Genomic DNA, 27,893 nt, shown 5'->3' with positions numbered 1-27,893 from the left:
CTTCATGTGAATCGTTTCCAACAAATGATCTAGAGTATGGCAAATTGATTTTTATATGCAGCTTGCACTTCATTTCAGGTTACATCTGGTATAGCTACCTCTTGTGTGAATTCAGCCCCAGCAGCCGTGACCTCTTCCAGTGCACCTGTGGGTGTCCCATCGACTGCTACCTCCACTGTCCTTCCACAGACTGCTGTGCAGCCTATGGTAGTATCACAGCCTCCCCCAGGACGACCAGGTATTCCTTTGTATAGTCTGTGCTTCTCCACGGATTCACTTCTCCTGCCTTGCTAGGTTTATACACTGGTTGTTCGTGTACAGAAACACTGGATGGTGCTCTTGTACCATTAAAATTAAGATTGATGATTGTAACCAGAAACAGAAGAAACAGGTTTTTAAGAAAACTGCACAATTGTTCTCTACAGGTTTAAAACAACATTGGGAGAGAAAAAATAAGAACTGGACCACATTCATATAACGATCTATTGCCGCTCGGCTACATTTACAAAACTAACTTGAGGTTCTTATTAACATTTTGATCAAATTGCATAAGCCCTCTCTACTGGTTTATGTTGCCTAGATAAGCACCCATTTTATGCCAAAATTGGAATCTGGTCCGTATAGACTTTGTATACTATACTAATACTATACTACGCAAAGCAAGGACTGTATAACAAGGATTTACCTATAGAGAAAATGGCTAACTAAAAAGGGGTGTAAGAATAGCTATGGGCATGCAGTCTCTTGGATTGGAGGGAATCAAATGGGTGCACGTAGAGGCGTTAAAGGAGCAGGAGACCACAGTAGCTAGAAAACTTTAAATATGTCTTCACCCTATGAACTCTTAATGCTTTTCAGTTCCGCCTGGTCCTGGAGAAATAGGGGATTGTGCACTTCCTCTGCCTCCACCGCCTTATTCTTGTGATCCTAATGGCAATGATCTACCAAGAGGTAAAAACTTTATCTGTTGTTAAAATACGTCTGTGTGTATTTGGTATTCAATTTTTTTTTTTCTGGTTTCAGACACAAAGATTCTACAGTATTATTTTAACCTAGGCTTACAAGTAAGTTTGTTCTTTTGTGGGGTATGTGTTTTGTGTGTTGTTTTTTAAAATGTTATCATTTTAATGCTGCTGAATTGCCTATCATTAACCCCTTAAGGACGGAGGGTTTTTCGCCTCATTTCTCACTCTCCAACTTCAAAAATCCATAACTTTTTCATTTTTCCGTGTACAGACCTGTGTGAGGGCTTATTTTGTGCGTAACAAATTTTAATTTCCCGAAATGTTATTTATTTTAACATGCCGTGTACTGCGAAGCTGAAAAAAAATTCCAAATGTGGAAAAATTGAAAAAAAAACGCACGTGCGTCACGTTCTTGTGGGCTCAGTTTTTACGACTTTCACTCTTCGCTCCAAATAACATGCCTACTTTATTCTTTGGTTCGGTGCGATCGCGGTGATACCAAATTTATACAGGTTTTATTGTGTTTTAATACATTTTCAAAAATTAAACGAATGTGTACAAAAGAGAACAAATTTTTTGCCATCTTCTGACGCTAATAACTTTTTCATACTTTGGCGCACGGAGATGTATGAGGGGTCATTTTTTGCGAAATGAGGCGACGTTTTCATTGCTACCATTTTGAGGTCTGTGCGACATTTTGATCATTTTTTTATTTCATTTTTTATGTTATGTAAAAAGGTGTAAAAGTCGCATTTCGGACATTTGGGCGCCATTTCCCGCCTCGGAGGTCACCGCCGGCCGTAACCGTTTTATATTTTGATAGATCGGGCATTTTGGGACGCGGTGATACCTAATATGTCTGTGATTTTTACTGTTTGTTATGTTTTATATCCGTTCTAGGGAAAGGGGGGTGATTTGAACTTTTAATATTTTATAAATTTTTTTTATTTTTTAAACTTTTTTTTTCTTTTTTTTTTTCACTATCTTTTAGACCATCTAGGGTACATTAACCCTAGATGGTCAGATCGGTGCTGCCATATACTGCAATACTTCTGTATTGCAATATATGGCATTTTTGCAGCACATTCATTACAATGAGCCACTGGCTCATTGTAACGAATCTGCAGCTGCCAGATAGCCTCGTGTCAAAAGAAGACACGAGGCTACCATGGCAACCGATCGCCGCCCCCCGATGACGTTCGGGGGCGTGGCGATCGGAAAAAAGATGGCGGCGCCCGCGCGCCGCCGTCTTTTAAACGCCGCCGGCGACTTTGCCGGCCGCGTTTAGGGGGTTAATAGCCGCGATCGGTGCAAGCACCGACCGCGGTTATTAGCGGTGGGGGTTTTGTGCAATATGCAAAAACCCCCACCTCTGTATGAAGAGGACTCAGCCCGTGAGCCCTCTTCATACATCCCTTATACCTCTGCGCCGTAGAGCTACGGCGCAGAGCGTTAAGGGGTTAAGAGCCCCAATGGATCAAAATGTGTGAGAAAATATTTTTCACTGAAGTGTGTGTGTGTGTGTGTGTGTGTGTGTGTGTGTGTGTCATGATAAAATGAATTTGTTTGTCCCATTTAAGTCCTTTTCAGAATCCTCATGTCGGGTACATTGACAGCAGAAATAGACCCATTATCGGTGTATTGTCAAGCATCTTAACCCACTTGGCGCTTTGCGGCATACTACTACGGCGCAGGCACACCTGTTGCATTGGTGATATCGCAATAGGACTCAAGGAAACTGAGGCAGGAAAATCTACTGCCGTCACCCGGCTCCTTCCTACCTCCAGTGGCAACATTTCGGTTTGGTATCGCTGGAGAGAGGAGCTGAGCGTTACTGTTAGGCTGCATTCACACTACCGCAAGGGGGACGTATATACGGCCGATGTATATACGGCCGATATACGTCCCCCATAGACGACAATGGGCGCGCGGCGCCCTACAGGAGCGGTATTGCTCCTGTCCTGTCCTGTACTGTAGACATGTCCTATTTTTTTTTCAGGGCATACGGCGCCGTGCACCATATATCCCTATGGAGAGGAGCGGGGGTTACACCAATATCACTATTGCACTGTCTGATCCCTATCTGTTCCCTCCTGTGTCCTTTATATTCTCTGTATGACACCTGTTCACACTCCATTTTTTTCCCCATCACCTATCTGTCCCTTCTGAACCCAAACAAACTTTTCAGTGCACTGTGTTTAGCGTTGTTCTGCAATGGATGCACTTTTCTTCAGTAGTATCTTTAGTGGTAGTTGGGGCGTCTCAGGGCAAGCTAGGCACATTTGTAGCACTCTGTTTGGTGCTCTTACCTAATTTTTCTGTGTATCGGCTGTGCGGTTTATCTGTGTAGTTGGGTGCACATTATCTTATCTTTCTGTGTACAATGTCTCCGAAGACATATAGTGTGTTGGAGGCATACAACATGCTAGCCTCTGACACAGTTGGTTAGCTACTGTAGATGATGTCCCCTTCTACCTCTCCTTTTTCCTCATATTCCAGTGAACCCTGGAGAAGGTGCTGTAGGGTTTATGCTGGAGAAGTGCCTGGGAAGTCTAGCGGTGAAGTGTCTGGAGCTTCCACTGACTCCACATGGGTAGCTCCAGATAATGATGCCCCTCAGGTTCCAGACTTTATGGGGCAACCTAGAATAAAATCTGACACTCCAGGGCTCAGAGCTGTAGACTTTAAGTATTTGATGAGGAGCTATTGAATTTAATTGTAGTCCAGACAAAAGTGTATGCTGCACAGCATATTGCCCAAAACCTGCATGGCAGTGAGAATGATGTGCTTTAAAGCCATCCATACGTTTTTGCATTATACATACAACACACAGTGCTCACCCAGAGATGACCCCAGTTATGATCATTTGTTTACGGTCAGGCCCATATTAGTGCCAAGTTTGTCCAGGCATATACTCCGGCGAAACATGTGGCCACACCAGCACTACACTGTTCCAGTGCCTCGCTTCCAGAAAAACTGCAGCATGCGGCACTGTACGCAGAAATCGGAGAGGTCTCCCTAAGTCGCTGCTTGAGCAAAAAATTAGAAGGCACTATGCAGCGACTCTGTACAGGAGAGCCTGGGCACTATGCAGCGACTCTGTACAGGAGAGCCTGGGCACTATGCAGCGACTCTGTACAGGAGAGCCTGGGCACTATGCAGCGACTCTGTACAGGAGAGCCTGGGCACTATGCAGCGACTCTGTATTGTGTGTTAAGTACAAGGACAAGAGAGAGGTCCTTGTATTAACAACAATACATGGGCACACCACCACCCCTGTCCCAGTACGAGGTACCAGTACAGAAACTCCCAAACCAGACTGTATACTGGATTATAACAAGTACATGGGAGCGGTGGACTTGACAGACTAGGAGCTTCAGCCATACAACACCATACAGAAATCGAGGGAGTGCACATCATTCATATAGCACTATATAATTCTTGCATGTTATATCGATGTGCAGGCCAGAGAGGAACTTTCCTGGCATTTAAGGAGGTGATTATTTTCTTTTTGGAGACCAGGAAGGGGGAGTGCTAGCACTTCTTGAACCGATACCACAACATGTTTTGTACCAGGGCAGCACTTTTTCCGAATTTATCACGCATCCCTGGATCTTTTAGATACAGATTTTGCCCTGATGTACTATGCACATCTTATACATCATGCCGTATGTGACACCTTCTCTTCTAAGCCCTGCCTTGTGCCCAGCCTGTTGATTACTTCCCCACATGGGGTATGGCCGTAGATATTTTTTACAATGCATAAAGAAGACTAATGGCAAAAGGTTTCTACAAAAAAAATGTGGCAGGACTTTGTCTAAAAAGTAGAACATTTGAAACTTTGAATATTGTAATTTTTTTTTCTAATTTCTCCTAAATTATTGAATTTTTACCCCCCAAAAATGATCAGTAACATATCCCTGTGTTTTTGAGATTGGAGTTCATTTTAGTATAATTTCAGTGTTGAAAAGTTATTACCACAGACAATGGTCCCTTAGAAACAAGACTGTATCCTTGGATACGACCACCTCTGCTGGAGGGATTGCACAACGTTTTTGTATATGAAATGTCCGGGAGCTACTGCAGGTCCCACAGCCGCCCTGTGGTAATGAACGGTGAAGCCATGTAATCAGACGGGACTCAATCTGGCCACTGTTGACAAAATGTGAAGTGGTAGTTTCTGAGGAAGCTATCTCGTTTCTAAGGGACAACATGGCAACATTTGAGAAATTTATCTTCACACAGGAACATTTTTTAAATAAAAAACTACTTGGAAGTTGTTAATCTGTTTCACAACATACTGGTAGTGGTTTATTATATCAATTTTTTGCTGAGGGCGCATTTCACTGGCTTCAGACTTGATTACATGCTAAGGTTACGACGTTGCGTTTCCACCGGATCTGCTAAAACACAATGTAACCTTATCATGTAATCAAAACACAACACAGAATGCAACGCATCGTGTGAATGCGCCCTCATGGATTCCCTTTAAAACAGATTGGCTTATGCAAGCTTGCCTATTAGTCATGGGTGCAGGGGGAGCTTGATGTAGACCTTTTTTATTCATCACACTGAATCTCTCCTTAGGGTGTATAATTGATGTGTCTGTCATTGCCTGAGGTCCACCTGGTGCTTGATTGGGTGCAATGTCTGTATTACTGACTGAATAAAACCTGATTATTCCGTTAATTTACTAGTTTTGACATGTGTAATGGTGTACCTGAAGGGTCCAGGGTGAGGTATAAACAGTTTACGCTGCTGGATATTCCCTTTTTGAGAACAAAACTTGTCTTCATATTGCAAGTTCCAACCGCTCGCTTCACAACTAGTTCCTCATGTTGAACCATGGATTTGCTCCACCTCTGTGCTTTGAACTTGTATATGAGCTTTTGTAATGATCTTGAATGCTGCAGATCAAGACATAATATATTTTATTTTTGTTCTTAGTGTTATCATCAGAGCTTTTGGCACCCCATGGTATATGTGCAACAGATACCAACTCCACCACATATTGAACCATATCAAGGTTTTCCAGAACCTGTGCCCTTAGTTGATCAACCGCTGCCTACAGTTTACAATGAAAGCCGACAGGTGACAATAGAAACTGGTGGTATGTACAATCAATGATGAAAATTAATGAATATCTTTGGCCTAGATCTGCTTAGTCCAACATGCTGCAAATTCTCAGTAATCCATAGAATTTCGGAGAACTCTTCAATGTGTTTTAAGTTCTATATAGTGTACATTAAGCCTTTAAAAAGTATATTTGAAGTTACCTGACCAAAATTGCATTGCTGAGTAGTCTTACAACAATTACAATGGTGACTTCTTCCTAACCTATTATCCAGTCTGATATATCTTTCAGCCCTACATCTCCAGTTTCCCCTGAAGTGGGTGGTCACTTCCTGGTAGTGATAGTGGCTTCCTTCACTTCCCATAGTGCTGATTGCTTTCACATGCATTAGCACAAGCGGCCTCTTGGCGTTGCTGCTGTGCTCACATTTGCTGCAGTGTGCTAAACTACTAAAAACCTGTCAAATGAATCTTTCACTATACACTCAGTGTATACGGCTGAGCAGACCACATGATCCCTGTATTGTTTGTTTCACATCAAGTATAGAAGGTTTGGCGATCATCTCTGCGTTCATGAAGGTCATATTCCTTAATTTTTCGGGAGGTCAAATGGTTTTCAATATGGCACTCAAAGCGGTCATGAGGTTCTATGCAAAGAAAAATCATGGACACGGGTTTTCATTCTCCATTACGTTGAGCCTATGGTTATGAACAAGCTTTGTTTTTCTGCTCTCCTGACAATCTCTTATCCCCATTTGCTCTTGCCATGAGCATGTAGGACCTTTATCATTCTCCAATGCTGTTCCTTAAACCAGAGCAGACATTTAATCCTCCTGGCCATTAATGAGTTATAAATACGGACTTCCCTAATCTAAATGTTGATGTCTGATATAATGTAGACCCAGATATTTGAAAACTATCACTTTCTCTGAGTCTTATCCAGCCTCAGGACAATAATCTACACCTCACAAACCTGAGCTTAAGGGAGGGAGGGGGGGCTCAAATGCAAAGAAACTTTTCAAAGGAACCAGCTGCAATATTTAGTTACAACTAGAGACTTCTGATCTAGAAATTTAGTTCTTGTCCATCTGCACAAAGTCTAAAGAGCCATTTTCTAATTCTGTTCTCTGTTAAAGATTAAATCCTAAATAAACCGCATCTCCCTCAGTGGAGACCCGGTCCTGCTAGTGTAGGAGCTGTGAAAATTCAGCAATGTCTTTAGACTCCGGACCTGCACCCGCTGATGTCTTAATTTGTCAGGCAGTGAGGAGTTAATAAATTATATATATTCTAAAGCACACAATGAAAATGTAAATGTGATAACTTTAAAAAAAAAAAGTCCTAATTGGAGAACGCTTTCAGATACCTGCAAGTTATTGGTGTTTATCAGGCACCTGGTGATTATCTGACCAACCCTATTTGGCTAGCACCTAACTTTCCAGCTTTTACTAACTGCTAAAGTCACAGAACTCTGGAAGAGACCATAAGAAGAATCTAATCACGATCATCACTTTTTTGCAAAATTAAAAGTTTTAGTAATTTTGTAAAACTCTGTTCAAGTGGCAAGGTGCACCCCTTTCAAAAATCCATCAAATGTTGTTCAATGGAGAACACATTATATGAAAAATATCAAGTGGTCGTTTTAATTTTGATCTTCTTCATGTATATTTAGAGAGCGATGTCTGCACATATGCTTTGCTCCAGTGGGCAAAAGGTATAATGCATACCCCCCCCCCCCCCACCAGCGGGGTAGGGTGTATGTCTTATACCTTCTCACCCATTCAGAATAGTGTGTATTTCCTCATATACCATCCAATAACTCTTGTAGCTCTTCTAGATACATGAATTAACTCTCTCGCAGCTCTTCTACATATCTTGACTCCTTCCATTCACAGGCTCCATCCCAACCACCAGCATGAAATGGTTCAAGAACCTAATGGTGATGAAGCCTGTGATCAGACCCATCACCAAGGTCACTGACCTCCTTCATGCTGTTGGGACAATTTTGCCATCTTTTATATGGCGCCATTATAAATGGTTTATAGAGCACCCACCTCTCCTAATATCAATGAAAGCAAGATTTACCCTACCTGAAATCCATAGCCTGCAATGGCAGATTCCCCTTGGCATCGAGCATGATCAGACCGAAGAGGAGCAGCCATGGGGACAAAAGTCCTGCCAGCGGGCAAATGGTTGCTAAAAATTACAGTAAATTTGGAAAACTTGTTCATTTTGGCTTGTGCAGTGTTTTGTAAAGAACATGTTTAACCTGTTTTTGTTTAATTGTAGGTCCATTTCCAAATGTGGAATCTCTGCCTCCGACACCCGGACCAGTGTATTACCCTTTTGTTCCTGACCCTTATAACCAGCCTCCAATCAGTGGCTTTGACTCGTGTGTCTCTGTTGTGCCCACGTATCACTATGTGGCGCCCTGGCATCCTGTAACCCCTCCTTACAACAGTTCACCCCGGATTCATAACCCTGTAAATCCTGGCCACATTCACCAAGTGAGCTACATAGCAGCACCACCTCCTCCTGCGCACTTTGTTCCTCAGACGATCTGAGGAAGGATGTGTTATCGGTAGGTTAGACCAAGGTGTGTGTGTGTGTGTGTGTGTGTGTGTGTGTGTCTATATTATAAGCTGAACTGGTCTTTGTGTTCGGGACAAAATGTTAGGATTCTTGGCACATAAAGGTTTCTACTTTCCACATTCAAAAAACAGATCTTTTAGTCTAGTGCCAGATATTTGCAACTTTATTTCTCTTAATTGTCAGACTATATTTTTTGGGTTGCCCAAAAGCCATGTGACTGGGTCACAGTGCTTCAGCTATTGTCCTGCACTCCATTGACTTGACAGTTTTGCTTGGGATTGCAGGTTTGTCCCATTTATTTCGGACCAAGCTGTAATACCCAATGTATCCACTACTAAGGGGTGCAAATTCTTGGTAGGTTGGTGAATTGTATGTGGTCTATTAAAGGATACCTGGTGGGGATTGTAAAATCTATCCCTGTTGCCAAATTCTTCTGGCTGTGGGACGACTATTGTCTGTAACTTGTAAGAAGACTTGCCATAAACTTCCAGTTGAAAACAAAGGCTGAAAGTATAATTGGTTCTTTTTGTATGATGTTGAAGCTTTCTCCCACTCTTGACTTAAGTGAAGACTCTGACAGGTGAGGTAATGCAACAACGTGATCACCTCTCGCTCTTCAGAATTAATTAGTCTACGAACAATAAGAAATTCATCATTTCTATTGTCAGGATTCTTTTGTCTTTAAAAAATGTGCATTTAGTGTAATGTCAGAATGATGGGTAAATAGCTATTGTTAGTTTGTCGTCTAGGCGCCCATTATGTTAATATTGGATTAAAATATATATATTTTTATACAGGTCATCATACAATGACTGATTCTTCTGCATGGAGAACACTGGTTTCTAATTTATGGATCCTTTCTGGCACTGACCTGGGTGGCTAAAACTGGAGGTATAAAAGTAGATTACAGTTTTTACTGTACTGAAGGGCCGCAGCTTCTTGTGGCAATTCTTTACTTTCTTAAAAGACCATGTTAAAAATTGCTGCTGGAGATTTTCTTTGAACAGATGACTTTCTAAGCTCCATTCCACCATGGAGGTCTTCAGAGCTTGTTTTTTGTGGCATCCAGTCGCTACCATTGGACTACTACACGCTAAACATTGGACGAGTGCTACTGGACCACAACTGTGTTCTTTAAACTCCTTTTTTTTTGTTTTTGTTTTACCTGTCTATATGTTTTAGCATTGAAGCACTGTTTGTCTTTAAAAATAATACGTCACTAGGCATATTTGGCATTATATTTGGGTGTTTGTGTTCTATGTATGTCACGTTTTCACTGTAAGAGAGTTAATATTGGTGGTGTTTCACAGTCACTAATAATAAATGAGAAAGCATTAAAACCTCATATGATATTGAGATTTTTTTTTTTGACTGTCCTGCAGTTTGCAAGTGTTACTCATATCATCATTTTCTTATACACTCATATAAGATCAGATTATTAAGAGTTCGTCACTTTTAACAGGATTAGCAAAGATCCCTAATAGGATCAACAATATTATACTTGTGCTGGGTTCGCACCTCATTTTTGCCTAATTTGTAAGGACACATGAGGCGGTTTTCAACTTGTCCTCACAACGTATGGCAGACACGCCTACAGAGATGCCTATACAGTGGGATACGTCCAGTGAATGCAGGGGGGGGAGTATACAGCAGCAGCTAGTGATTGGCTGACTCCTGTCGATGTACAGGGTGTTACCCCAGTGATGTCACTGTTCTTGTATGGACAGTTACATCACTGGTGTACTCCTTCTGCTGAGCAACGTATCTGCATAGTAAGGCTGGAGGAAGGGTGCAATAACTTGCATCTGGTGCCCATAGGCTTCTATCGCCTCTGGTGAACATATACATTGCTCAGCAAAATGGAAATGCATAGCTTGCTACATCTTTTCATCCGGTCTTTTTTTGCAGTATACATCATATACTGGTCAGACAGAGGCAAAAACTATGCCTGCTGTCTGTCTGCATATGTCTATGGATACATGCAGTGTATATGTTGTCAGCTTTCTCGATATATACTCTGGCATATACCAAAAATGAGATGTGAACGCAGCCTTAGTCCTCATGCACACAACTGTATAAAAACGTCCAAGAATACGGCCCCATGCATTTCAAAGGGCAATACGGCTATCCACGTAAATGGCCGTATTGTCCACCATAATGTAAGTGAGCCATAAAAAAACATGGGTAAGGCGAACAGGGAGAGACCAAAAAGCGCTCATAGAGTAGTAGTTTGTACAACAATGGACAAATTCAGATGGGGGAGGAAAGAATGAGTCTCACCAGATAGTTGTGCAAGTTCCAGGCACAACACTAGTGGAAGGCTTGAGCTGAGTACCAATCAGGTGCTGCCTGTTGACGGGATCATCAGAGCGCAGTAGCCACACCAGTCTGGATCATATGCATGGGATGATAGGGTGATTGTCACTATGGCGCACACTGGTAGTCAAAATTAAAACAGTCTGACCGGAGCTCCTTGTGTGTCCTTTTATATATCCTTTGATAAATCGATGATTTCACTCCTTTCCCAACTATGTTCCAAATTCTTCAGTACACTTCCACACAAACGGTATTTGGATGGGAATAGATCGCTATTCAGACAGTTTTAAGCTGCATTTTCTTGCATCCTGTAGCCAAATAGTGTACAGCTACTATAGAAGAGATTAAGCAGCAGATAGGGTAGTATGTTCAAATATATGGAGTTTATTTTATTAAAACATACTCACAAAATAGAATAAAAACATGCGCATATAAAATCCACCATGTGGACGCCATGCGCATGTTTCCTAGCTGTGTTTTAGAAAATCTGAATTTTAGGAGTGATCGGTAGGATGTGGTGGTTAGTAACACTAGGTGGTTCCGTGTATTAAGGCAGTACAGGGGTGTTCAAGCATAGGAGAAATTCTAAAATAACTTGATCTTCCTGTGATATTTTAAAGGCATGGATGTTCTTTTCTCCCAGGAACAAATGTGAGTGGATCCATGTGTGAGAGGAGGTGCCAGACTCTGAGCAGGTTCTATTCCTGCCTATGGTCTTTATTGTGGTAAACCTATATATGAGCTGACCCCACAAACCAATGACACACAGCCCGCAGATCCATTGTTCCCACCCATGAAAGGCACGCATTCATCTGCATGTAACCTTACTGAAGTGAAGTCCTGGTATTGGGTTGGTAAGTCTTTAAGTCTCTGCTATAAGAAGTGGTAAAGAGGACCAAGAGCATCTTCATAAGCCAACAGTGTGAGCTGATAATAAATTGTTCCAATCGGAGCAGATTGTACTTATAAATGTTTATTGGCAACTTAATGTTACATACTGTATGAAAGAATAAAAATCTTAATTTCCGTAAGCATACATTATTGAAAAAAAGATAAGCTTTTATTTTGTCTTCAGTGTACAAGTAAATTACAAAATACATGGAAATAAATACATTTTATGTACAAAGTATCTCTGCAGGAATAGATATCTGATCTGTGGTGTATAATCCAAGGTGCACTCTAAAGTGAATTCTATTTTGCGTATTTTAAATGGACATTCAGAAAGTTCTGTTACCCGTCTGTGCTGAAGGATTGGCAAGGCATAATAAATTTCTCTCCTATCGCTTCCTCTGGACGGAAAGAATTAAGAATCCACTTTACTCATTGCTTGGATCCCTAAGTGCAGGCAAGATGCCATTTTGGTGCATATTGCTGCCGTTCTATAAAAAATGTAAAAAATTAAGCCATTATATTACACAAATACATGTTTCATTTCTCCCATGTTATATGCATGTATATATTTATATATTTAAATAGATTTCTTAAATTCCCAGAGATTATTTTCTGGCATCACCCATGCACATCTTCAGATTTTCTATTGCGTTAAATAAATGAATGGGTTTTGGGCAAAAGGCTTTGTGGCTACTATTTTGCACAGTGCTGCATTGAACATACAATGAACGAACAGACAATGACATTTATACAGAAGGCTGAAGTACTCTGTATGGTACTACACTTCCTACTTGGATGGGGGGATCATTTTGGAGAATGTGCTTTCCTTCTCATTCCTTTAATCATTCCTACACATGCTATATACAGTATGATGAGAGAGTGCAGTATGTTGGGGGCTCCCAGCCTTCACTGCGCCATGGGCAGCACAAGTTCCTATGGTCCCTTGATGTGTATCCAAACCCAATTTTTGGCATAAAACATACAGAACTCAAGGACTGTCCACATAGAACAAAGTCTCCACATATCATAGCACCCATTGCTAGACTAACAAATTGCTGACTATTTATTTACAGCGTCGCCCATTAAGCACCGATGCCATAAACTTGCCTCCTTGCACGATGCATATGCTGTGGATGGATTCCATAGTTATATTGGAAAGATAGAATACATAGGGGGAACGTAGAAACCTGGAAATAAAGGTTCTCACTGCTCTTTGTTTTTTGGGGACCCAACTATATATGAACCTCTTCCTGTTTAGATGGGTGGAGTTGCTCAGTAGCTGCACAATGGGTGACAGTGGTGCCACCATGCAGGCAACGACTGAAGCAACCGCAGCGCTGAATTGACAAATTCATTTTCCCATTGAGGTAGGTTGAAAATGTCCTTACAATTGATATGCAATCATTTAGTTCACGTTTTACACAGTTTAGCGTCTGCTACCTCTACCCAGGTCTATATGTCTGACACAGATTTCCAATAAGAAACGTGCAATGTTTGTGTGTAAGTGTAATATATAATTACAGTTGTACTGAAAGGAGTAGTGGGTGACTATTCTGTCTGGCTGTCCATATGTCCATAGTCGTCATCTCGCATACATGATCAGCAGTCTCCCAGCAGATATGTCACCGATGCAGAATATTTGTTAGGTAAACAATGTAATTGCTATTCAGTCTACATATTAGAGGGTGTGATCTCTTCTAATGTTTTACTGACAACATTTCATTATGCGATTTTACATGCAGGGAAGTAGCACTTCTAATTAATCTGTTTGTCTTAGTATCACACAGCAGCTCCCAGGTGTGTGGATATTCATCACATCCAGAACACACATCATTTTGTGTTTTCATTGCACCACTCAGAGGTGTTATCTGAGCTGGTAGACCTTGTATGCATCCTTAAAGGGAACCTGTCACCAGAAGACCCATTTTTAGCACTCCCCCAGTCCCCACAGACCATAGTACATACACTGCCAAAGTGTTTTTGTATTAAAAATTGGTTTTACAAAAAAAAAGATGTCATACTGTACCTTTCATTAGCATCTGCTGTTTGACTAGGCAGTTGCCAAATGGGAGGGGCTGGAAAGGAGCAGTTCCCCCCCCCCCCACCCTTGGGAAACATGTGACCTTTTCAAATATATGAATAACTCCCCACACTCAGGATTGGCTGTAGAGGAGCAGGGGGTGTCGCTAAGCCAAGTGATGGGTGTTTTCATATATTTGAAAAGGTCACATGGAGAAGCTGAATCCCAAGGGTGGGGGGGGACTGTTCCTTTCCAGACCCTCCCTTTTGGCAACTGCCTGGTCACACAGCAGATGCTAATGAAAGGTACAATATAACATATATTTTTTTCTGTAAAACCAATTTTTAATACAAAAACTCTTTGGCAGTGTATGTACTATGCTCTGTGGGGACTGGGGGAGTGTTCAAAATGGGTCTCCTGGTGACAGGCTCCCTTTAATCATCTGCTCCATGCTACATCTTAAAGGGAACCTGTCATGAGGATTTAGACCCATTAACCACCACCAGATCCATGACAGGATCACGGTGATTATGCATGTAATCCAGTCACAAAGATTTTTCGGTGTTGGACCTGACTGCCCTTCATCAGACACTGTAGAAATGACCTTAACATACAAATATGTAGTGATTATAGTGTATACCTATGTACATGTGAATGAGATAATAAGGAGTGAATCAGAAAAGTATCTTTGACCATACAGAGCTAGCCTATGGAAAGTAATGGGGCTCTGTAATATAATTCTATATTTATATAGTACACGCAGATTACGCAGAGCTTGCCAAATCGGTCCCTGTCCCTAATGGGAGGAAACCAGAGGACCCGGTGGAAACCCACGCAAACATGGAGAGAGCATACAAACTCTTTGCAGATGTTGACCCTGGGACTTGAACCCAGGTCCCCAGCGCTGCAAGGCTGTAATGCTAACCTCTAAGCCACCGTGGCATCATACATCACAGTTATGATATACATGCACAATTTTTTGCCTTATTCTTTGATACCACCTTGTATTATGACACTTTGTATTACATATTATGGAGTCTCATTACTTTACATACACTAGCTCCGTAAGGTACTTTTCTGCTATACTCTTTGTTATCAGTGTGACTGCATGTAGCACCCTATCCAGAGCTCCTGAAAATCTAGGAATGGCACGCAGCATAGCTCCTATAACTTGTTCTAGCATCAATGTGATGTTGAACTTATTCTGTGAAATGTGACATGAATATACAATTGCAGTATATAAAATACCAGTAGCATATCCCCTAATGCAGTGGTGGCGAACCTATGGCACGGGTGCCAGAGGTGGCACTCAGAACCCTTTCTGTGGGCACTCAGGCCATTGACCCCGAGACACATCATTGACATTAAAACGACACATCATTGGCTGTTTGGAACTGCGGCAAAAGTGTTGATAGAACTGCCGTATCTTTGTAGGTCATCCTATTGGTCCCTACATTCTTACTGTACAGAGAGACCCTGGTGAGAAGCTACAATGAGAGTCTGAATGTGCCCTCCTTCTTTCAACTGTATTGGTGACCTCAGGTGCTGATACGATTAATAGCTGTTGAAGAGCAGGTAGCAATAAGTTACTGCTTAAAATGCCATGTTGGCACTTTGCGGTAAATAAGTGGATTTTGGTTATAGTTTGGGCACTCGGTCTCCAAAAGGTTCGCCATCACTGCCCTAATGGTTTGATTAACCCCTTCATGAGTGAGACCTGGAAATTCAGACACCCATGACCCTATTTCTGATCTTTGATATCTTTGGAACCGTTTTACATATCATAACAATTCTATTTTCATACCATAAGACTCTAACTTGAGAAAATAATTTTATTAATAGCATTTCAATAATTGCTGCTCCTGCTTTCTGCCTAAGTTGACAAGATCACTTGAACTGTGGCACCTAGAAAACAATTCTTGTGTCCTTTTAATATAATTTGCCTCTTCGAAATTCTGAATCATCGTGCTTTTAGGCAGATAGATTTACCACCTAAATAAGTTTCTGAATAACATTTCCCATATGTCTACTTTACATTTTCATAATTTTTGAAATGTCTGGATAATTTATTTTGATGTCACACGGCTTACAAATCAAATATTGTTTTTCCAAATTGTCTATTTTGGGGATACTGTTTTGAATAAAATTTTAAATATTTAGCATATAATAATCCCCTATATCAGTGATGGCGAACCTTTTAGCAGCCAAGTGCCCAAAAAGCAACCAAAAACCCCCCATATTTTTTTACGAGGTGCCAACCAAAAATAAAAGCAATAACTTTCTGCTCCCTGTTCTTAAAGGGAACCCGTCACCACTATTTTCACGAATACAGGTAGTGGCAGGTTCCTATAGAGCTCTAGTAACTATCTGACACCCTGCTTTTAGCTAGAAATTGTTACCCTCAGATCCCCATAAAATCAGAGTTATAATCTTGCCTGGTATCTATGCAGCTTTGGAGTGAGTCCACGGGGGCGTGGCCTAATGTCATGTGACCAGGGTGACATCATCAAAGGTCCTTGAGCTACTTAATATGAAAACTATACCCCATGTACATATCTGACCACATAAAACAATCACCGCAGCCTCCATGGACTTCTACTCCTCTGCATGCAGCCTGCTGTGATTTCATGTGATAAAATATGCTGTGATTTCATGACATATATGCTTAGTGTACAGTTCCTAATGCTACTAAAGCTATAGGACCTGCGATGATGTCACCCTGGTCACATGACATTATAGCAGCATACAGAGATAGGGATGGGGAGGAGCTGCTGGATTCAGCCTGAGGAGGCCACGCCCACCTGGACTCCATGTTGCCATGCTTAGTTACCAGATAAAACTATAAAGTTGAATATATGGGAATCTCAGGGGCATAATTTTTAACTACAAGCAGGGTGTCAGATAGTTACTAGAGCTCTATAGGAACCTGTCACTACCTGTATTTGTGAAAATAGTGGTGACGGGTTCCCTTTAAACAATCATATTTGCCTCCTGAGCACAGCAACACAGTGGAAAGATGGAAAATTTGCATCATTCTAGCTTCTTTCCAGTGTCCCACAGAGAATCATGGGGCCAGCAGGAGGTCCTCCAAAGATAATTCGGCCCTGTCTATTCATTCTCCCTTCTCTACTTGGGACTGTAGTAAAGTAAGTATCAAAATATGACTGAAAGCAGCATCTTTTAAGTTGCTTGTAACTGTCCAGTGTGCTGAGGTGATGGCCCACAGATGGCCCACAGAAAGGGCTCTGAGTGCCACCTCTGGCACCCGTGCCATAGGTTCGCCACCACTGCCCTATATAATCAACTTATTTTCAAATCTGCACCCCTCAAACTATTAAACAACTTTTAGGAAGATTGTTAACCCCGTGAGATCTTCATAGTAATTAAATCAAAATGGAGGTGAAATTTAGATCATATTTTGGCGGTTATACGTTTATTTAGCCCTGAAATCTATACATTTCCAAAAGATAAAAAGAGAAAACCCATCTTATAATTTGTTATGCAATTTCTCCCGAGTACAGAGACACACAGCGAGGCGCAGAAGGGAAGGATCGCCCTGCAGATGCCAGGATTTTTAAATTTTTCCCCTTTTGTAGGCTATAAAATTTCAGCTTTTACGTTATTGGGGCCATGTGTTGGCATTGCTTTTGCGGGATGAGATGCATTTTCCATTTTGGGGTTGGTATCACCTATTGTTGAAAATTTAGGAACTTTTTTTGAGGGCAGGAGTAGAACGGCATCAATTCTGTACTGGATTTTTTTTACTTTTTTTTTTCTTTTTTTAGGGTCGCTATGATTACGGGGATACCAGACTTGAATATTTTTTATTATGTTTTACTAAATTTGCCAAATAATACCCTAATGTGGGAAAAAATCTATCATTTTTACCCTTTTGGCTACGGAGCTAGTTGATGGCTTGTTTTTTTTATTTTTTTTATTTGCTGGGACATGTTATACTTTGCAACAGTATCATTCTGAAGTACATATGTTTTTTTTTTTTTAATTGCATTTTTTTTTGTGGGATTAAATGGGTAGAAATCATAGTTTTTGGTGGGTTAATATTTTTTTTATTTTTTTTTTTGACGGCATTCATCTGGCGGGTTCAAAAGTTATTTACTTTTAATCCACGGTTTGTTACGGACGCCGTGATACTATATGTGTTGGGTTTGTGTTATGAATATAGACCTTTTTTTTTGTGCATTATATGTTTCTTTATATGTTATGGGTGCTTATGGGCAATTTTTTACTAATTCTGATTGCTTGTTCACGATAATATCCTGCAATACTTATGTATTGCATGGTATTAGCTGTGTCAGCCTCTGCACCTTTAAGAAGACGTCATAGATGGACCTCAGGGCTGCAATAGGAACGATCGGCACCCCCAAAAGACTGCGCAGGGGGCAGATCGTGGGGGAAAGACACCCCCCAGGGGTCATGCTGACTACGGCATTTAACGGGTTAAACACCCGCGTTCAGAGCCCACTCAGATTGTGCGTGTTTCAAAGGGGTGTTGGCTGTTCGTTACAGCCAGCACCCAGTGTGTATCCTGATGTCAGCTCGGCTCAGATTTGGAGCTGGCATCAGCTCTGCGTCCAATATATTGGACGCTAAACGTTATGTCACTGCGCTCAGCATTCGCTATATCAGATGCTGAGCACTAAAGGGTTAAGACACGAGAATTCTTACCATGTAATGTTTGACACAGTCATGATGTGTATATATACTAGCTATCTGCATGGGGTATGTTCTGTATAGATGTATGGCAGTCAAGAGGGGGGTTAATGTCCCATACACCAAGTAGACTAAGACAAGTTGCACATCACATGGTTGGCAGCTGTGGAAAGCAATGATGTATTTTTTTTTGTAAAGGACATCACTGAAGCCAGAAGGGCAAGTGAGCCTCTTCTCCATCTCACACCAGAAGCGCCAGGCCAGCTGTGCCTCTCCTCCACCCCCCAATACTCCATGTAGATCACTTGTATGTTAGGGTTAAAACTTTTTTAAAACTTTTTTTTCTGCATAATGCTGAGTCTGCTAAATTGTAAAAAAAAAAAAATAAAACTTGAAGGTCAAAAGTTCAACCAGCCCCTCCACTTTAACCGAATCAAACAAAACTGATGACAAACGTTAGTGCTACTTTTATGCTGGTTTGTGCAGCAAAAATTTTTGTTTGTGCCTATATCATTTTTAAGGTATGTTCAGGTATTTACATGGGTTAAGGTGTTTAGGATGATCTGGTAAAATACAAACCTAAAGACACTTCCCTGGTTTGTTCACCAGGGAGAGCTAGGAACCACATTGTACTTTGGAAGAATTGAACTCTGATGACCTCTGGAAAAAAAGTATGAATATATTAAAAATGATAGTGGCACAAACGAAATTTTTTGCTGCACAAACCAGCACTAACGTTTGACATCAGTTTTGTTTGACTCAGTTAATGTTGGGGGGCTGGTTGAACTTTTGACCTTTAATTTTTTGTTCATATATTCAAAACAAAAGAAGCATAAACGTAGCAGAATTGTTCAGCAACAATTTTGTTTGATTTGGGCAATTTGGGGGGGGGGACCTCTGGAAACTTTCATAAATATCTTAAAAACGATAGCGGCCAACTTCACTCAAGTTAGAGTACGAGGAGCTGAGCAAATTGTAAATGGTAGGGAATTTATCAAGCCCTGACACATCGTGCCCCCAGGTTTGCGTCAGATATACAGAGAGGCGCCAACCACTTAGTATCGGGAGTGTATTCATCAGCTTTAAGAAACAAAGTTGCCAGCAAATATTGATCCCTTTTTATTTTTATTTATTTTTAGTCTAAAGTTTTTATGTTGACCTATGTGTCTCCATTGTTGCAGACTACAAACAGAACCTGGGTATTGCGGTCATGCAAACATGCTCCCATGTATTACTACTTGCTAGTATCCATTTGGTGTGCCATTTACAAATGAAGCTTACATACAGGATAGGTTTACTCTTAAGTTGAATTCGTACACAAGTCAGAACGAGTATGTTTTACAAGGGTATCTCCGGACAATTTTTTTTTTTTGGTGGGGATTATAAAATTTTGGGTTGTCTTGGGAACAACTTTTTAATAATAAAGCTTTATTGCAAACGCCTTTTCATAATTCTCACAGTTGATTGTTAAAACATGGGCCATGGGTACAATCCATTACCAGCATGCAGAGGTCTGCCTGTAACTAGGAGTAGCGCATGCAAGTCAGATGTCCTTAAGTTGGGGACTGCCTGTAATTGTTTCTTTCTCATTATCTCTGGTTTTCTCCAGGTTAACAGACTGCAAATAAATTTAACCTTGGCTTCAACTCCTTGTCTTGTATACCTAGAGGTTCAACAAAACCATATAGCAACTGAAAGACATGGTGCCCACGACACACCAAACCTCGCTAAAGTATTACGTGATAAAACGGCTAAAACGACTCCTGATGTTTGTAGCACAGACTGCAGAATATAACTTTGTGCATGCAGTTATAAGTTTGGAGGCTTTGCACTAGAGCCTGAATCTTCTACTGTGTATGTGACATAGACATGCAGATATGCCACAGTAACCCTAGGCGGGATGGTATCATCAGTGATCTTGCATTGGCTATATCTGTATATACAGCAAATATGTGAAAGTGAATTTCTATGAAAATCTCTTTAAAGCAAATTTGTCAAATCGGCCCCCCCCCAAAAAAAAAATAATGCAAAACTTTGCAATATATATATATATTTTCTGCAATGGGTTTGCAATTTTGATGAAGGTAACTATTCTATGACCTACCCCAGATGTAAAGCTTTACAAATGATTCATAGATGGTTACTTTTCTTCCCTAGGTTTTCAGTGAAAATAAACAAAAAAAATGTTTTTGCACATTTACGCCCTTTTCTTAAAGTGACCTTTCAGGAAATGACGGACAGGTTTATTTCCTGTTTATTTCCAGTTTGCCAGGCGGCCATGCTAGGGTTACAGCAAGGAGACCTTTGAAGGGGGTAGGAGGCGACATTCCTATCTTTTTCATGAAGGGTCACTTTAAATTTCCCCTATAATTTGGCAGATGCTCAGTCACCCTGAGTAATATTATTAGTCCTTTCTGGACTAGAAAAAAAAAATTGTACCAAGTGCCAACATTTAGAAAAGTTAATGGTGTTACTGGAATATCTAATCTCTTTCCATTTACTATAGATTACTGTAAACTAGAAGATTTACCAGTCCTCTCTACCATAGGGGTACCCCACATGAGCTCTATAGACCTGCTGAAATTGTCATTATGGTGTGGTATATTCTTGAACATCCATAGCTTGTAGGGCTCATCAAAACTTGTGCTTTTTGGTTTGTCTTGATTTAATTTTGCGAAACAAGTAGCAGTGCTTAATTACACACAACTTTAGAGAAGGTGCTACTCCTGCATCTGAAAAACAGATTTCAATGGGTGCACGATGAATTAAGTACAGTTACATAATAGTGCAAAGTTTCATTGCTTTTTACATTACAGATGGACTGTAACACGTGAACAACGGGAAGAATGACACTAATCTCATAAGAGTGGATGAAGAATCTTCAAGAAGTTACATACAAATAGTTACTGAAACATTGATTACAATACACTGAAAATTAGAGCTAGCTCCCCTGAATTAGCTATGAAAGCCCCCGAGGGGGTGCTGGGTGTTTGGACTGGGCCTTGCTGGGCAATCTCAGTCTACTCTTTCATTCCCGAATTCCTACTTTTTTCTACTTTTTCTATTGAGTTTAATGGTTTTGTAAACTATTCAATGATACTATCAATGTTACCAATAATTGCAATGTAATATCTTACAGGACATCAAGGATCAAGGATTGTAAACCAAGCACACGGACATCCAGCTCTTCTTAGTGAGCGGAGCCTAATGAGCCAGCTCACTAAGAAGAGCCGTAATTGCCATCACTACTGCTCTTGTTTTAGCTTCTTATGCCCTTTTTTTTTTCAAAGGTTTTTAAAATTATGCAAATGAGTCTGAGGGGCTCCATAGGTGTTAATACAGCCTGGAGCCCCACTGGCTCATTTGTATATTTTTTCTTAAACAAGGCCATGGGAAGAATAAAGAAGAGTGGATCCTGCCAGTATGTCACACACACCAGTATGTCAGTGTGCTTGGTTTACACTCCTTGATCCTGGTGGTAGATGTCCTTTAAGTGATCACAAACTTTTACAGGTTGGACATATAGTTCAGTTGTGTTATCATTTTGACCCTTTTATTTCCACAACCGTTTTTTTTTTTTGGTGCGGCGCCTTAAACAGCTTTGATCATCCACCCACAGGATAAGTGATATGCCTATGATCGATAGGGAGCGGTTGGGATGGTTAAAGAAAGCTGTTACCAGAAAAATGCAGTTCTATCTGTAAGTAGCATGTTATAGAGCAGAAAGGAGGGTTTGGGTTTTGGGAACAGATAGAACAGAACTTCTATTTCCTACAAGTAAATATATTTTTATGTTGAGAAGTAGTGATAGGTGTACACACTAATATCAGTCACTGGTAGGACTACCACCATGATGTCACAACATACAAAGCAAACATGAAAGTGTGTAAAACGCAAGTTATGCAGAATATTTTCCTATAAAACTATATTTAACTGCTCAACTCTGTCTGCTCAATAACAAGTTGCTTGCAGGTTCCAATGCATATTCATGATGAAAGGCTCACTTTAGGGTGCAGTCACACCTTGAAGTTAAAACTGCATTGCAATTAGTTTTGAGTTGGTTTTAGGTGGTATTACTTCTTTTAACAAGTGAAAGACATCAAATCAACAGGTAAATGAAATTTGTGGGAAAGCTTTCTCCTTCAAAATCAAATTCACCCGTTCAGTTCATGTCTTTCACCTGTGAAATTGACAAAACTGCACCTAAAACCACCTCAAAACTAATTGGGATGCAGTTTTAACTGCAACGTGTGACTGCACCCTTTAAGGGAACCTATAATCAACAATTGGCCTATTAACCCACTACTAGTATATTGTCAGGTAGCGTAGCACCTTCTAGTTTTTGTTTCTTTCATGGCCCAGTGTGGTAGCATCATCCAGAAAATCATCAACTTTGAAGTAAGATGTAAATTGGTTTTATAAAGTCAAGGAGGAGGATAATTTAACACTAAAGTCAAGCTAAGGAGCTGTGAATGTCTCCTCCTTCGTGATTGACATTATTCATCTGACTTCAGGAGATCTGGTTAGTAATGTCTCTGGATGCCGGAGAATCAATAACAGTGAATGGGGGTTTCTGAGGAAGAGAGAGCTTGACTTCAGTGTAAAATCTCTGCCTCCTTGACTTCAAAGCGAGATGTAAATCGAATGTATAAAGTTGTTTTTCTGGATACTACCATCACACTGGATCATGAAAGAAAAACAACTGGAAGGTGTTCAGCTGTAGGACAACATAATAGTAGTGGTTTATTAGGTCACTTTCTGCTGACAAGTTCCCTTTAGGTCTCCTGTGTATAGAGTATTTGTATGTGTATATGTGACCACTGCTCCATACATGTCTGGGAGACTTATATGTATACAGCAGAGTACATCGCTCTTTCCGTCCCATGGTTATGTTTACACTCTACTAGTCCATTTACACAAAGGACTTGGGGGTCACTAAAGATCAACAGAATCTGTATATGTATAAGATCTCCAGTAGATAGGAAAGGATTGGCCAATGAACAACACTGTACTGTCTATTGATGTTTGAACGTGGCCACTTCTACTTAAGAAGTGAAAACCACTAATGAATAAGGTTATTTTGGTGGCAAGTACATGTAGCACTCCATGTTCAGATTAACAAGAGGTGAACATTATTGGTGAAAAAAAGGAATCTATAATATATTTGTGAAGTCGATCCCAGTAAAACAGAATTAGAGAATGTTCTAACGAATATAAGTTGCTATATACTAGCACTTCCCTGATACATTTCTACAAGATTTCTTCTATTGTATGTGCCTCACAATAAACTGCAGACAGGCAAATCATAGGAATACATTGTTGATCAATTACCAATCCATTAATAGCAGTCGTCAAATTAACTTCTAAAGTGCTGGGAGAAAAGATTGAAAGATTAACAACTCTTAAGAATAAGCACACATTACCCGGAACCAGCTCGATATACAGTGTTTTTGTGCAAACATGTCAAACCCCACATGCTGCTGGTGGATATCACAATATAAAATTTGGAATGATGCATCAGTAAAGCAAATTTTGGCTAAATCTCAGGAGAATCCTATCTGTGGACAAGCTGTTGTATTCTGGTGCAGCTCCATTTGCTACACATGTTCTGCATTTCCCATTAGTGTTCTTCTGTAGTCAGAAAGCCCTGCTGATGCTGAAAGACTAACATGAAAGCTTAGACACGGCTTAGTAAGCTTTGATATAAAAAAAAGCAAACGAAAATGGTAAAAAAATATTGCAAAATAGATCGCTGTTAATGGACTTCCACACTCATCTATGTGAATGGGAAGGATTCCTACCTTATTTAATGCTCTGTAAAAGGAAAATTGTTACAAATCTAAAGTTGCTAAATTTTACAGCAGTTCTCTATAGTTATTTTATAGTCTTGTTGTGACCTGCTCCTCTGGTCCATCTTTCCACTTGTTGATGAGCATATCACATGCTTCTCCCCATGAGTCAAACACATCCTCTGTGGAGTCTAACAACTTGGCATTAGAAGAGCAGAGGTTGGAAGCACAGTGTAGGGAGCTGGTATGAATAGGAGAGTGATCGTGACTTAGTACGCCAGGGCTCTTATCTGGACTCACCTCATTGAGGTTAATTTCACTTTTAGAGCACTCAGGCTCTGGATCAGTTTGTTTTACATCCTGCCACATGTAATGAGGCTGGACCAGTCCATCAGAGATGGTGTATACTGGTTCAGTTGCAGGCTCCGGCATGTGTCCGTTCATCTTGGAAAAGAGTAAGCCCAGTCTTTTGAAGGACTCCTTCTTAGAACTTGAGAGCCTCTGGAGTTTGTTGCCGTTTCGAATAAAGGAACGCTTACTGATGCCATTACTTTTAGGTGCCTCATCCATGATCTCAATCCCAGACATTGTTTTAAAGAGCGCCGAAACGTTAAAGTCTTTTTTTTTGTTGGCTACATTGAAAGACACACTTTTTGCCTTGGGACGCTCTTCTGGCGTGTCTTTTTGGGAGACCTCTGTGCTGCTGGTGGAATAGCTTCTCCTTGGAGGTTTCCTGTTTCCCAGAAGATCAAGCACTTCATATCGGAAGCTGGAGATATCTTGTTTTAATTCCTGCAGGAATAGAAAAACTGTATAAATCTATGTACATTAAACACATATTGGTGGTATTCTTTGATGTCACCAGGACCAGACAACACTATCTAATCTGTAGAAGGGGGCTAAGCTCTCCCTCAAGGGAAGGATTATGCAAGTTGGATTCAGCGTCCAATATTTTTGTTCTCCCTGTAGATAATTTGCTGCCAGATTTACAGTACATTGCTCTCCCTATTATAAACACACAGAGGTCGGGATGTATGGCGATTAAAGCCTTTCACTGATAGATCTTGAAGGTGTAGGACCTTCTTTGGATAAATTATTAACTGACTGAATCGCTAAGATGATCCATTGGTGTCATCTTAATAAACCATACTATAAAAAAATTAATATTCAAATAGAGAGCACCATAACCAATAATGTTCAAAAAGAAGATACAACAAAATTGGCAATATATAAACTGCCACGTTGAAAATCCAGTGTGAAGACAATTTCGTGCTAAAGTATTTACTCCAAGGATTTCTGAAAGATGTTATATAAGCAAAGCGAGTTCTTGCCGAGAATCACACGTACAGTACAATTTGCACATATCATTTCCCAGTGCTATGAGAAGCTGCTGAAAGTGTTGTAATGAAACATGTGCAGAGCAATAGTCCCTATTCAAGGAGATGTGGCTGGATAAATGCAAGAGTTAAGAAAGGATGTTCCTATATCTGACTGTATACCAGGATGCACATGTATTGGAAGAAATTACAATGTAAAGATGGGTAAATCTGTGCTTCTGTTTAGTATTGGGTTTGCAAGACTTCTTCATCTACACTATGTTGTTCAAGTAAAAGTCTTTATAATTCGGAGACTGTTCAGCGAACTGATGTCCCTCCGGAGTCCCTAATACACATACATAGCATAATGCACAGTCCCAATAATCAGACCACCATTAAGCACTAAAATGCAGGGGTGGATTAAGACTGCCATGGGCCCTGGGCTGTATGAATATTATTACCTTACAAGTCTGGAATTTACTTCCTACATATGGTACTAGAATCAGCTTCTTGGGGAATGGAGAAAGTGTCCCTTCTGGCTACTTTTAGTCTGCAGTTTCAGCAACTTTGGAGGACATTCATGTGTATTGAGAGCTGTGAACAGATGCACAAGGGTTAAGGTCCTTGTAAGTATGAAGTTTGGTGGGGGGTTTGGGTGGCCATGGGCCCCTAGAAGACTTGGGCCCTGGGTACCGCCTTTGTTATGATCTCCTACTGTGTGGTTGCCTGAATATTGTTTCATTCATGTCCATGAGACTTCTGGAACAAAGATCTCATTGATTCCCACAGAACCAAAATGGAATTATCTTCACTTGTGTTCCATTGTTTCAGTCACATGTGGCACTATGGCAATGCTGTTCGTGATCCCTGGAGTTCCCAACACTTAGATTTCCAGTGTTTTTAAATTTGTCCCCCTACAGTCTAGATAAGGCTTTAGGATACCACTTTAGATGCACATTTGTCAATCATTGATATTTATGGAATAGCGATACAGCCCATCACTTTCGGCAGATCTGTCCGCTACTTCGTATCCAAATCTGAAATTTGTGAATACAACCTAATAATTTAGCAAATTTGCGATTGAACATTCTATTATTTCCAGCTGCCATAAAGCAAACCCTCTCGCGGTGCTGTTTACACAGTCGTACTGTCTGGAATATGGCAGCCGCAAGGGAAATTCACGACAGCACATAGAAGACACAAAGATATTATTTCTCGACCACAGACTTGCATCCCATTAATGAAACTCAAATAAAATATAGGAGGTATTCCCTTACGGTGGAAATACAAGCAAGATATATACTGTGCTGTTAATAGCAGAAAGAAGATGAATATATGAAAGCGGCAGATTTCATAGCTGTATGAACCTTCATGAGAGATGTGAGAAGACCAGCTGTGAGGAGAAACAATTGCTTCCTATGAGGCGCGAGCATCCAAGTGTGACTAATAGGAATCTCATGTGCCTGGCACACTACATGGGCACAGACACATCTATGGAAGACCTTACATTAGTCATGAATTGTTAACATGTAGAATGTTTTTTAATAGTAAACCACTATTCACCATTACATACCCAGTGCCGAATACTGAACGGTGTTATTGATATAAGAATAATCAGGGTGCAACACCCTGTTCTCAAGTGATCACCTGGTCCGGGCTACCTCTATTTATTACATAGTGGCCGAGCTGGGGAAACTGCAGCTCTGTTCTTAAGGGGGTTATATGACTACAACATTGTAGAGGAGGGCTTGGGGGGTAGGAGGGCTGTTAAAAAATAAAGTTGTACTTTTCCACACTGCCATCCTTTGATGCTGTGCATCTGTTTGTTTACAGGGGCACCTTCACTCTGATTGTTTCATGCCACCTGGCATGCCCACCGTCACCTCTGTACCAGAGCTCGAGGATGCAGGACAGGTGGGCTTGCCAGGCGGCAGAAAGCAGTCGAAGCAAGGTGCCATGTCCCAGTAAACAAACAGGTACATGGCACCGAGGGACAGCGGTGCAGGAGAACAAAAGTTTTTAACATATGGATATGGATTCCTCTGTTGTTCCCTCAGGAGATGCTTAATTGGGTTTAGGTCAGGGCTCTGGCAGGGCCAGTCAAGAATGGTCACAGAGTTCTGAAGCCTCTGTTTTGTAATTTTGACTCTGTGCTTAGGGTTATTGTCTTGTTGGAAGGCGAACCTTCGGTCCAGTCTGAGGTCCAGAGCACTCTGGAAGAAGTTTTCATGCAGGATATCTCTGTACTTGTCCACATTCA

The 27,893-nt window shown here is 40.7% G+C and overlaps 2 protein-coding genes and 1 long non-coding RNA gene across 3 annotated transcripts in view; 1 reads left to right on the top strand and 2 right to left on the bottom strand.

Annotated features, from left to right (window-relative positions):
* Window positions 1-9,975, top strand: part of ALG13 (ALG13 UDP-N-acetylglucosaminyltransferase subunit) — a 47,202-nt gene extending 37,227 nt beyond the window's left edge. Inside the window, exons 26-31 of the mRNA XM_072122974.1 lie at window positions 79-238; window positions 859-951; window positions 1,024-1,064; window positions 5,913-6,075; window positions 8,328-8,619; window positions 9,428-9,975. Of these exons, the coding sequence (XP_071979075.1) occupies window positions 79-238; window positions 859-951; window positions 1,024-1,064; window positions 5,913-6,075; window positions 8,328-8,602 (732 nt within the window). The 3' untranslated portion in view covers window positions 8,603-8,619; window positions 9,428-9,975. The remainder of the gene's footprint in view (window positions 1-78; window positions 239-858; window positions 952-1,023; window positions 1,065-5,912; window positions 6,076-8,327; window positions 8,620-9,427) is intronic.
* A 1,928-nt stretch (window positions 9,976-11,903) lies between these two features.
* LOC140077108 (uncharacterized) lies at window positions 11,904-16,184 on the bottom strand. The gene is made up of 2 exons (XR_011849699.1): window positions 14,328-16,184; window positions 11,904-13,743 (listed from the first exon to the last, which is right to left on the bottom strand). It is a non-coding gene; the product is annotated as an uncharacterized lncRNA (long non-coding RNA).
* Window positions 16,185-16,816: 632 nt separating this feature from the next.
* Window positions 16,817-27,893, bottom strand: part of TRPC5 (transient receptor potential cation channel subfamily C member 5) — a 237,064-nt gene continuing 225,987 nt past the window's right edge. The window contains exon 11 of the mRNA XM_072125474.1: window positions 16,817-25,109. Within this exon, the coding sequence (XP_071981575.1) occupies window positions 24,408-25,109 (702 nt within the window). The 3' untranslated portion in view covers window positions 16,817-24,407. The remainder of the gene's footprint in view (window positions 25,110-27,893) is intronic.

Source organism: Engystomops pustulosus, chromosome 9 (assembly GCF_040894005.1).
Source record: "Engystomops pustulosus chromosome 9, aEngPut4.maternal, whole genome shotgun sequence".
Lineage (NCBI taxonomy): Eukaryota > Metazoa > Chordata > Amphibia > Anura > Leptodactylidae > Engystomops > Engystomops pustulosus.
Note: the sequence above shows the minus strand (reverse complement) of the source record. Positions and strands in the feature narration are given on the sequence as shown.